The following is a 13511-nucleotide window of genomic DNA, read 5'->3' as shown; positions in this document are numbered from 1 at the left end:
ATTATTTGGGTGGAAGTAATGTAATTTCAAATTTTGTTTAAAGTAAAGTGTAGATTTTGAAAAGGGGTGCAGATGTGATTAACTCATTAAATTTTGGTGAACTTTGATTGGGTATCCAATTTAATTATCATACTGCGCTGCTCATATTACTGAATAAGCATAATGTATCCTCATCCCTATTTTTTTGTTTATAAAATAAGCATAAAGCATAATGATAAAATAATATAATTTACAAAGTTTTTTATTAATTTAATTGTCCAATTAATATGTTCTTTAAATTTATAGTATGCTTTAATATGTAAAAGATTATTATTTACTATATACATGTCACACCTAATTAATATTTTTATTTTAAATTTGAAAAAAGTATTTATTATATTTTTTTTATTTATAGTATATTTTGAAATGCAAAAAATTCTTGTAAGAAGAGAGAGAGAGAGAGAGACAGGGGAAAGGAAAAGAAAACTTATAAAACAAATCAATCAAATTTAAACTAAAAGCAATACAAAAACCCCTCTCTCTTCCACCACGTCCCTCATCACTACCTTCCCCCGCTGCCATTCCCACCACAACCACCGTCGCGCCGCCGTGTCTGGCCTAAATCCCCATTTCATCAGAAACGGAAGATTCACCCATAATGTCCAACAGCGACACGGTCCCTCTGCACCCGAGTTCCCAATCGGATATTGATGAAATTGAGAATCTCATCAATTCCTACCCCTCCTCCGTCCTCCCCGCCAGGCCGCCTTCCCCTCCACGTATCCCCGTGTCCTCCACTCCACCACCACCTCCGTCGTTCATCCCATCCAATCTCCCTCCGCCTTCCGTTCCCAAACCCACCCCCGTTTTCTCCCCCGCCCCCTCCGTCCCCGCTGCTCCCCTGCCCCCGATTCCCCCTCCGCGTGGATCCGCCACCAGCAGCAGCAGTATTGCGGGGTCTGGGTTCGGGCCGGCCCCTAACACTCTGACGGAACCTGTTTGGGATACCATTAAGCGGGATTTGTCCAGGATCGTGAGCAATTTGAAGTTGGTTGTTTTCCCCAATCCGTTCAGGGAGGATCCGGGGAAGGCGTTGAGGGATTGGGATCTCTGGGGACCCTTTTTCTTCATTGTTTTCCTCGGCCTCGTTCTCTCTTGGTCTGCGTCCGTTAAGAAGGTATGCAGTTTTGCTTTCACTCAGGTGTGATGTGCGATGCATATCGAGTTAAAAGTGATAAAACTTGCTTGAAGTTTTGTGTTGCAAAAACTTTTCTTGTGCATGATGTATGGTGATTCACATAGGTGTGATCTTTGGCACCTTATATATAGCTTAGGTTATATTGAAAGTGATAAACTTGCTTGAAGTTTTGTGTTGCAAAGACTTTTCTTGTGCATGATGTATGGTGATTCACATAGGTGGTGATCTTTGGCACCTTATATATAGCTTAGGTTATATTAATCTAGAAGTTCATATTTACTACTGGAATTTTGTGTTCTACGGACAATAAATGCATGAATGATGTCAACACAAGTACTAATCTATGCAAGGACTGTTTACTTGGAATAATGTCTAAGTTTCCGGTTTTAAGCGATAGCAGCAAGTGGGTATAATGGATAAGTGTGAAAGTGTACTGTACAACTGTGTGTCCTGAGATTCGGTGACTTCTCTTTGTTAGATTGGGAAGGATTATATTGATTTGTTTGATTTAAATGGCGCAGTTGTAGATGCTGTTGTATCAAAGTAAATGTGGTAATGTCCCGCGAAGCTTAGATACACAAGTAACTTTTTGCCACCAATGAAAAATTCAAGGGAGCAACAGGGGTACAGAAAAAGTTTTGGACTTGATACAGAGGAGTAACAATTTCAAACATGGATATTTTGTATTCTTTCTTCAAACTTTATCGTCATCGTTTGATTCGTTTCCTGATCAAAAGTATGATCGGGACCAAATGAAATTTAGATACTAAGTTTCATGACATGTTTATCCATATGCGTGAAACTAATGGACTCCAAGCATTTAGCATGTGGAAGCTGAATGCTAGCGAAATCATGCTTGTCATTTTGATGATTATGGGTTGCTTGGTTCCTGATAACCTGGTAACATGGTTTAATGAATGGGTCCAATGGGACGAATTTTGCTGTGAGAAGTGTTCCTTTATTTACTGCCGTTAGCTCTTCCTTGGTAATTTATGTTGTTTGTATATTATACTCTTGTTTTAGTTTAATATCAAAATGCATACTAGACAACTCATACATTTCCGTTTTATTGTATTATTTAACATTTGCCTTTATGAATAATCTTTTTTACTTGTTTGTCTTTTAATTGACTATTTGATGAAAAAAGTTGAGAAAAATTGAAATACTTATTTGACCTGAGTATTAAACTTTACATGTAAGTGCAGAATAAATTTAATTTTTAAATCATACAAATTAATGATATTTTAGTTCTTATTTATCACATGTAAGTGTGATTGGTAAATTTATTGAAACTCATATATGCATGTCTTATATATAATGTTAAGTAAGACACAAGTGTGCTAGTTTATTTCATCAACTATGTCATAAAACAATACATTGTTTCAATTGATGTACGAGTGCCATGCATAACTCACAATAAATTAAGGTACTTTTTTTCTAATAATAAATGACTGAAGTAATATATTTCAATATATGCATAGAAGTGACCAGTTCCAGTGTACAAGTGTCTGCTTCTATGGCTCCTAAATTATAAATATCCAATATTAAATACTTTACCAGGCAATGTAACATGTAGTTCTGCTATGAATTTGTGGCACCCGTGAATGTCGTTAGATGTGTATGTCAAATACGCACTAAAGGTTTACGTTATCCTTCTTTATTTCATTACTGTAAAATGAGGACCTTTGTTTAAATTATGGATCGGTAATTGTTTCAACAAAGTACTGTTGTACATCAATGTGTCTTGTCTAGTGCGTGAAGCCATATACGATTTCTTTCCCACATTGCTAAATCTATCCAAAGTTTTATCTGATTAGAATCATGCATAGTTAAGGAGATATTAGTTAAGGCTTTATCCTGACTGGCTCGTCCTGGCATTAATTCCAGCTTACTCCCATTCAAGGTCCCAAAATACATCTCTCAAACATGAAATTAATCTTTTATGTTCTTGTCTTTGATCATTTTGGCATGATTGGATGTCTTTGCTGGATTGTTTAGCAACATTACTCTCATTGATAGTGTTTTGATGTATCTCGGTGGGAGTTTTAAGGCATAAGCTTTACTCCCTTTAATTTGTACCCATTTTTCCATCTTTCTGTGCATTCCTTGATGCAGATAAGGTGATATGAGACATGTTATGCCCTTGAGATAAACATCATGTCTCTTGCATTCTAATATTTAGAACACGTGTGAGTTCTTAGCCAATGCATTTAGCTTTTAGGCATCAATAACTTGCTAGACATTGTGTCCTCCAGTCATGGAACGAAATTTATAATCTGCTTTGTGCATCTTCTTTTTCCTTTGAAGCAGAGCAGACTGATGATAGTTTGGAAAGAAAGCAGTTGAATCATGCTATTCTCTAGCAAAAAAATGAGTTGCAAATTCTGTTTTGCAGTTGTCTTGAAAAATTGTGATGCATGTCAAACTGCCAATATTTGCTTCCCTGCAAAATTTTCTGTTCTTCTTGTTAATTTCATACTTTCAATTGGTTTGCAGTCTGAAGTTTTTGCTGTCGCATTTGCACTGCTAGCAGCAGGAGCTGTTATTCTGACCTTGAATGTTTTGCTGCTGGTAATTTCCGCTTGCTCCTTCCTCTCTCGCACACATGAACACATGCACTCACATTCATGTATGTCCAAACTCACATTTGCCATGAGCATGGGCTTTCCTTGCTGCTATAGATTTAGCACATAAAAGTAAAACCTCTATAAATTAATAATGTCAGGACCTCGTATTTTATTAATGTAAAGAGGTATTAATTAATTGATAAATAAATAATTTATTAATTTAAAGAGATTTTTTTCAATTCAACGAGCCTATATTATTTTTCATGAAATAAAACATATAATTGTATTGACTAAATTGAATGATGTTGATGTAAAATGTGACTAATTAAATATAATACATCCCCTAAAAAAGAAAAACAAGGTTGATTGTGCATAGTACGTAGTATTAGTTAAAACTTAATGCAAGTTCTTATATGGTGAGGAAATCAACCACTATATAAACATCAAACATTCCTAATTTTATCAATCCAAATCAAAACCAACCAACCATGGCTCCACATCTAAAAGGTGTCCAAAAATCAACCATGACAGATTAAAATACGTAATTTTATATAATTATTAATTTATAATATTGAAAGGACCATAAATTTATATAAGGATTTTTCGGGAAATTATTATCTTATGAATTTATCGAAATTATTAATTTAGACCTTAGGCCCAAGTCGGGACTGAGAAAAAAATATTATTTTAAATAAGTCACTAATTAATCAAGTATTAATTTATGGAGGTTTTACGTGTATTTGGGTGATCTAGAGCACTTTAAAACACTTGAAATTATCAAGAAATGACATCAAAACCTTTTCTATCTATGCTGACGATTCAAGTTAATCTTTCAGGGTGGCCAGATTATCTTCTTCCAGAGCCTGAGTCTTCTAGGTTACTGTCTATTCCCTCTTGACGTTGGCGCCTTAATTTGCATGTTAGTAGGTAATGTAATCATAAAACTGGTTGTGGTGGCTGTGACATTAGCATGGAGCTCCTGGGCTGCATATCCATTCATGAGTACTGCCGTCAACCCAAGGAGGAAAGCTCTTGCACTTTACCCAGTCTTACTTATGTATGTATCTGTGGGTTTCCTCGTCATCGCCATCGACTGATTACGGTAGTGCTGACTTTCATAACAACACTTGCTTCAAAGGTGCATTTTGATATGCTCACCATATTGATTGCAGTAGAAATTTTGCCTCGATTTGGTTTTTCTGATTTGTAAGTAGAATTTCTTTTGCATCTTTTATTCTGCGCAATATAAATTTTACACAATATATTTGTTAAAAGAGAAGGAACATTGCTGGTCTGTTAATGGTTTCTCGAATTGTGCTGTCAGTTAAATATAGGAACTCAAACTAGGTGTACTTTTGAAATAATACTTACCAGTATGTTCTAACTCAGATTGGGTTTGACCGAATTTGAATCTATTATATGGCAAGTGATTATACACTTGTCTTGTGCTAAGTGTACACAGTTCAGCGAGAGTGGTCAAATCACATGATAACTGTATCACACTCACTCCGTGATTGGTTTAGTTATAAAGAACAAGTAATCTAACCACACTAAGAATATGCCTGGATTGAAATAACAATAAGAACTACTCCTTTTTCTTCTTATGTTTTTATTTTTTCTTTTAACTTTTTGGGAACACACATCCACCTAATTATGGGTTCATCTGAAATCACATCTCTTGAAATTCAATTATATGAAGTGGAATTGCAGTTGGGCAGAGTCAACTTGGACGAGATTATTGCAGAGAAAAGGTACGCTGGACTGAATCACAGTGTTGCAGTAGTAATTATGTCCTATCATCAAGGGACCAATTTCAACACCATTTAGGAGTCACAGCTCACTAAATGGTCCCAGTAATAACACCACTCCTTACTCAATTTTCTTGCATCGATGATTGGCCTCTACTAACACGTTTGTCGTCTTCACCATACATTCTTACCTAGACAGTTTATACATTTTTACCTTGAAAGTTTTTTATCTTTCCAAAAGATTCTTTCCTTATCTCTATATGCTGTTCAAGTTTCTCGTTTTTCGTCTGACGTACGAACCACGGCTCACCGATGGTTCCAATCAACACTGTTTTAGGAGTCACATTCTTGCATTGATCAGTCTATTCAATATTGTTTTCGTTCATCTGCCTCTTTTCGTGGAACAATCGAGGTTCCAAATTCTGCGCGAAACTAGGGTTTTGCAAGGAAGAATGCAACGTAGTATGGAGCTTTCCCAAGACAGTCGACGAGTTACTTATCATAAACCACTCAACGCTATCCTTGTTGAAATTCATATTCATCGACTGCAGATGTCTTAGAATATTCCAAACTATATAAATCTTGCGTCTCGTAATTACTTTTTGGGTTAATTACATTTAAACCTATTTTGGAAGTACGAAATTACATTTTCTTTCAAAAATTAAAATTACGTTTATATCCCCTCCGAAAATTCATTGTTTACACCTGACCTCATTTTGTTAGAATTTCGACGAAAAATGCTGAAGTTAGCAAGCAAATTAAATAAATTTTTAATTTTACCTTTCATTTAACATTCTGAAATAATAATTTTGTACTTATAAAGATAAAAATATAATGATGTTCACCTCACTCTATATACATATATCGCATTTATTCCTTTATAAGTACAAAAATATACTTAAGAATATTAAATGAGGAGCAAAATTAAAAATTTATGTAATTTTTTTGTAACACCAGTATTTTTCATTCAAATTCTAATAGAATTGGATCATATATAAATAAAAAATTTTAGAAAAAAGCGAGTAGAATTTCAAAAAAAAATTAAAAAAAATATAACTTCGCATTTTCAGAGAGTGGGTGTGGATGGGTTGGAAGTGAAACAGGGAAAGGGGCACAGGCAGTGGGAGTGTGTGGTGTTATGATGGATGGGGGCTTTTAATAGAAAGTTGGTATCAGAAACAGAAGCCGTACCTTCAGCTTTCTAATGCACTCTGATTTTACCAACCCCCCACCCCCAAGGGACCAATGTGATCTTGTGACTCTACCTTCCTTTATATATATATGTATATGTGTATTGGCTGGTTTGTCAGAACCCAAGACCTAAATAATCAAAATTATTTTAATTTAAAATTCATTTATGATTCGTAAATATCATTGTAACTTTTTTAATATAAGAAAATTATATCTATACTCTAATACTCTATTGGTGTTTTTAATTTATTAGTACTAATCGTTGTGGCACATCGTTCCTGTGTGCAAATGATAAATTTCGTACTTTGGGATAATTAGCATCCCCTCCCCTGAGGTTTGTTGCAATTACACATAAACCTATGGTTTGAAAAATTACATTTAACATCCCTAGGGTTTGTTTTCATTTAACAAATAAATCCCTCTGTTAGTCAAAGTTCACCTAATTTGCTAATATTAACAAAACGATCAAAACAAAAAAATCTATATATACAATTGATTCATTACTGACTTATTGCAGGTCAAACAAATCTTTTATGATTAAATTACCCTCATACGTTTGCACGTGTTAATGCATGTGAGGAGATATATTTTCACCGTTATAAGGGTAGTTTAGTCCGAAAAAATTGTTTAACCTATAATAAGTCAGTAATATGTCAATCGAGGATAAATATAAATTTTCATTCAGTTTTTCTATTAATATTATTAGTGAAGTTCAAGTAACTGATGGACTTATTTGTCAGATAGAATTAAACTCTAAGGGTGTTAGATGTAATTTTTCAAACTATAGAAGGTCTATGTGTAATTACACCAAACTTTAGGAGAAGAGATGTAATTATCCCTTTTTTTTTTTCTTTTACATATATAGTCAAAGCATAAATTATATATTAATCTTTTATATTATTATAGATGTTAAAAAGAGTATTATGTTTACAGTGTTGTCGGATATTAGTTTACAAACACTTAATGCGACTTTTGACGATTTACTTTCAAGCGTTTGACACTTTTACAGTGTAGAATACTGCAGACGTTTGGAATATCAAATGGCACCAACCAATTACCAACTATAGTACGGGTTATTTGCATCTATCAACGTATAGTTTGAAAAGTTTTAATCCTGATTCAAATAGGTCGAATTTGAATTAATTATATATCAAGTGTAATATACTTATCATGTGATTGGTGTATAGTTCTAATTCAGAGAAAATGATACACTTGCTATGTGATTAGTTTGCTTTGGCCAAATTTGATTTGAATAATAATTTTTATTACACAACTTCCATATACCAAATAGGTCCATTATTAGTAACATGCATAAAAATTGGCTGACCCAAAGAGGTTCAAGCGATCTAAAAAAAAGAAAGAAACGAGAGGCCCGTAACATTCTAAGAGGACCTGGCAGGCGGCCTTGGCGGGTGCCCCCCAACAAACAAATTGACAAAGAGAGGAGGCCCAGGACATCTCCCTACTCGGATCATAATTAAAGCCCAATAATATTCGACCAAAAGGTCTACACACGTGGCAGCCCACTCTCCCACTTGGCAACCTACTTTCCTACGTGGCATCTCATCAACTTATGTGTTATGCAGCCTTGGACCACATCAGCCCTAAGAGGAACCTTTCCTACCGATTGGAACTCCTCACAGGTGAGGAGTCTCCCAAGACAAAGTAAGTAATGAAGGACTACCTGGCAACTAGGACTTCCTGACGGTTGGGATCTCTGGGACTCCTTGTAGACGAGGGAGGTCCCCTCAAAGCTTTGGACTCCTTGACAGTTTGTACTCCCTAACAGTCAGGAGTCTTCGCTGATGAAAAATCCCCCAACTCAAAGATAAGAATTCAAAAGCACCTCTAATAGAAGATAAGAACAAATTATAACTTATCCAAACGGTCTTCATCCACTTTTCCCGCAAATAGAGAAAACGTGCATAACCCTATCAGAAGAGGGTACCCCCTTATAAATACTGAAAGCACTTTCAAACGTCTTTATGAGATCCTCTAATATTTCTCACACATGTCTTACTCCCCTCTAAATGCCGGTGAGGAGCTATACTAGGTTTTATTTTATTTTTTCTTGAGACAAAATTCTATTAAAAATAGTAGCACAACATGGAGCAAGAGGTGATTTCCAGCTCCGGTGGCGACTCCTCTCTCTCTCTCTCAATTCAGTTCACTCCTATCTCTTTTTGTCAGTCTCTCAATCATATCGTTACATGTAAGATAAAACAAACATCAAACAATCATCTACTTATAATTTTCAATTTAAGGATGTAATCAGAATAAGGGCAAATCCTAGAAAGCGTGGATGCAATCCACCTTTTCTTTAGCTAAATATATGAAACAGCAGTTCAAAAAATTGACAAAACACAACAGAAAAAATCGGGTTTTCATTACACGAAATTAGATTCGAGTACATCCACATATTGGCTGCCTTGATTGTTTCTTCCCAGTTCCAACACTTTTTTTTTTATGCCCTCTGTACTATGTCTGAATACAGGTACTAGACGTAACAATTAATCAATCACCTAACAAACATGTAGGATTTTGAACATGAATTAAAAACCCATGTGTCAAAGAATCTCTCTCTAAAAAATACTAATTTGTTTGTTTATTTTGTATTTGGGTGCTTTGTTAATGAGTATTTAATAACAAGAAAAGGACTGTACAAGACATGATCTTTAATGAGCATAGATAATTATTTTAGAATCAACGATGAGTATTGAAGTTTGAAGATGCTATAAGATCTCTTCCGCATCGAAGGAGAATCAAAGAATTAAAATCATGAACGTGGAGAAATATATCAGTATTTACATCGGTAATTATTTCATATGTGTCGAGTGGGTACGACAAGAAACATTGAATGAGTGTAGCAACGCATCTTTGTCGTTCAAAATATGTGGACAATATAGTAGAAACATATGCATTACAAAAAACGACAGATGAAACATAATTCTTCTATACAAGCCATGGAGGATGAATCTGTCCAACATGACAAAGGTCCGAAGACGGGATGGAAAACCCTCAAACCGCCCCGTTTTCGGAACTTGATGAGAATAAAATTGCCCTTCGATTCCTAAAAGTTATACTGAAAGGGCAGGATCCGCGTATTAACTCGTGGGTCCAGAAAAGGGGACTCGATTTGACAGTCGTTGGATCATCTGACACCAGGATGCCCAGATGACGCCATGTGAAACCCTCCTATACGGTATCATATACTATAAATACTAGCAAATATGAACATTTACGACAAATGCATTTATTGCATCTTAACCTTTTTAGCTCTCACAAGATCTAGCTCGACCCCACTTTTCTTACTTAAGTATCGGAGGACCTTAGCTGGAGGCTACCCAGCAAGCCTAACGTGTTCTTTGTTTTTAGGATCTAGTGACAAGAAGCTCGAAGATGGTTCTGCGACCCAACTTGAGGGTAACCAAGCTTGACGATCTGACCCCGATCTTGCGACCTGCATCAGAGCTAATTATGGGTGTTTCAAAATAAACCTGATGATCGAAATAAAATGACATAAGTAAGCTAGTTTGGTAGCAAGAAGAACATATAATGATTGAAGTATCGGTACTACTAATGAGTCTTTATGTAAGGAATTTGTGCATTTTACACATGAAATAATGGTTTGATTAGGTATTCAGTACGTCATTTTTATGTATTGAAATTTTGATTCGGCGAAATTTTAGTTCAATACGATTCAATTTTACTAAAGAAATATTGGTAGCAACAAATGTCTTTTCCAAAGTCCACGCTCAAACTCCCAAAGCTTGTGATAATACTTTGAGATGTATGATCTCTTATGTTTTTTATTCGACTAAAGAATGCATTAATTATTTTTATTATAAAAAAAAAAATTTAGAGCCAATGGGTTCCTTCCGTGTTTATAATGGAGCAAGAGAGAACCGTAACGCACTCCATTATAAACTGATTTGGAATGGATATTCAGTTTGATTTACATTCCAAATTATGTTGTATCTTTCATATCGTACTAGTAATTTGTAGGAGACTCTATGTGTGTGCAACTTTTATAAATATTATTTAAATAAAATATTTATAAAAATTTATTATTTGTTAATATTAAATTTGTAAAAAAAAATAGTGATAAAAAAAGTGAAAGGAATTTTCTTTTTTTTAAAAAAAAAAGAAAATAACTATCAAAAGATATTGCGGGTTGGGAAGTAAAAACGTCAATATATTTACATAAAATCACCCCTGTTTTTTCAAAAACTACATATACACCCACTAGAAATGTCAACATCATTTACACAAAAGCATCCCTATTTTTTCAAAAACTACACTCACACCCACCAAAAACGTCAACATCACTACACAAATTAACTACCCTTGCTTTATAACTGATAGTGGTGGTTTATATAATTACGCAAAAAAATATGAATAGTTTGTATAAATAAATTAATAAATCAAGAAGTATAAATGTAGTCATCTTTTCTACATAAAGAAAGATTTTATACACGTAATTACGAATATATATATATATATATATATATTAAATGAAATAAATGAGGTACCATGATTTGCATTGAAATAGTGAATCTATAAGCACAAGCAAGGGAAAGCAGTGTAGCAGTCAAAGCTGTTTTCTGGCTAAGTGTTGTAGCAATGAAGCAGCACCGGTGATAGTTTACCATATATACTACCAACCAGCAGTCAACAAACAACTTGTACCAAATCTCACCCTGCAATCTATTTCAAGCTTCATGTTTTGTACATTGTACAACATCTCATCTCCTCACAGCTGCTTTAGCAATCAGGTTAACATCATTATATTTTTTTTATACGTACAAATTATTACATGAGAATGTTAAATAAGGGGTAAAATTAAAATTTTATTTAATTTTTCTGCTACCCTCAGTACTTTTCGTCCGAACTCTAATAAAGGGGGTCAGGAATAAAACAGTAAATTTTTTAAGGGGGTGTAAATAATTTTAAAACTTTATTGGGGTAAAATGTAATTTCATATCTTTTAATGGGTCTAAATGTAATTAATCCTAACTTTTACAAAGTAATAGTCACTAAAACTATGAGATTCACTAAAACTGTGCATACATGATCGTACATCACATGGATTAATTGAATTTGGATCACATGATGATGATCAGTGCATGGGGACCTCTTTCAGTACTTGCTTTCATACATATCTACACATGTGTATACACGTACGTATGTATATATACACATATGGTATGTACGTACCTGCAGTGTATTTTATCACGTGTTGCTGCAGAGATTTTTACTACTCTCCCTCTCCTCAAATTCAAAATCCTCCGGTGCGGGTGCTACTAGAATAAGCGCTCAGCAAGAAAGCGACTCTACCACACCAATTTGCGACACTCACAACACGACTTCAGGCCCCATCTGTGTCATGCTTTCCCTTCTATACAAGTTACATATATATATATATATATATATAGCAGATAAGGAAAGCGTCTGGTCACACTCAATTAATCATAGTCGGTATCATATGCCGTTGTTGCCCGGCCGATTTGCTTAATGATACTAGAGAACAATTTTGGAAGGTGGTGCGGACGTATGACCACGACCAAAATTCTTCTATGATTAAGTCGGTTTGGATAATAAATACATAAAAAAGTTCATGAATTAGAAATCGTTCAAACACGTATATAATCAAAACAAGGTTAATACTCAGGTCTCGTGTTCGATGGTTTAGTTGTAGTGGGCTAGATCTGGATCGAATGCAACGTTTGGATTCTTGTCATGTTTAGTCATTTTTTTTATTTTTATTTTTTGTTGGAGGGTTACTTACGACATACTTGTGTCAAATTATTCTAAATTTTGTCGTATAGTGAAACGTTTGGATCATTTTTCTCACACTGCACGCACAATAATTACAAGTACAATGCAGATCATGTGAGTTAGGTTGAGTTTCATTACACATATATCAAAACTAAAATATCCCATTATGAATTAATTAAATTATGTAAGAAGGATTTGCTTCTGAGAGCCCTTTTTTTATCTTGTCATAATATTTCCTTAAAACAAATCATTTATTGTGGATGGATTTACTTCTTATACTTATATATTTTATTAAGAAAAAAAAGAAAGATAATTACACCCCTCTGGTAAAATTTGGTGTAATTACACGTAAATTTCTTGTGGTTTGAAAAATTACATTTAGTAATTCTGAAGTTTACTTTTGTCTGACAAAAAAGTCTCTCCGTTAGTTAAAATTCATTGAATTTGTTTATATTAATAGAAAAATGGATAAAGATCTATATTTATTAATAATTAACTTATTACTGATTTATTCGAGATGAAATAAATTTTTTATGACTGAATTACTCTTATACATTTTCACACGTTAATGCATGTGAAAAGGTATATTTTTATTATTATAAGGACCTGGCATAAGTCAGTTAATAAGTCAATCGAGTGTAGATATTAATTTTCATTCAGTTTGTATTTTTTTATTAATATTAACAAATTCAGTTAATTTTGACTAATGGAATGACCTATTTGTTAGATGAAAGCAAAGCATAAAAATTCTAGCTAACTAGATATAATTTTTTAAACTAAAAAGGATATTCATATAACTGCACCAAACTTCCGAAGAAGAAAATATAATTATCCAAAACAAAATAAAAAAAAATGCAAGTTACACGCATATATACATAAAATGAAATACAGATACAGGAAACTCTAGTCCGGATCCAACTTGTTATAACAAATATAATACAATTATCGTGTGATTAGTGGTGTACAATTCAAGAAATAATGATCAATCACATAACAAGTATATCATATTTATTCTGTGATTAATTTGATTCGACTATAACTGATATAAAT

General features: G+C 33.9%; 1 protein-coding gene across 1 annotated transcript; it reads left to right on the top strand.

Annotated features, from left to right (window-relative positions):
* LOC105162848 (protein YIPF6 homolog) lies at positions 485-5006 on the top strand. Its single transcript, XM_011081002.2, has 3 exons — positions 485-1156; positions 3674-3748; positions 4581-5006. The coding sequence occupies exons 1-3, from the start codon at positions 638-640 to the stop codon at positions 4839-4841; spliced, it is 855 nt and encodes a 284-aa protein (XP_011079304.1). The 5' UTR covers positions 485-637; the 3' UTR covers positions 4842-5006.

The sequence above is a fragment of the Sesamum indicum genome, linkage group LG5, assembly GCF_000512975.1.
Source record: "Sesamum indicum cultivar Zhongzhi No. 13 linkage group LG5, S_indicum_v1.0, whole genome shotgun sequence".
Taxonomy (NCBI): Eukaryota; Viridiplantae; Streptophyta; class Magnoliopsida; order Lamiales; family Pedaliaceae; genus Sesamum; species Sesamum indicum.
The sequence above is the reverse complement of the archived record's forward strand: the minus strand, read 5'-3'. Positions and strand labels throughout refer to the sequence as shown.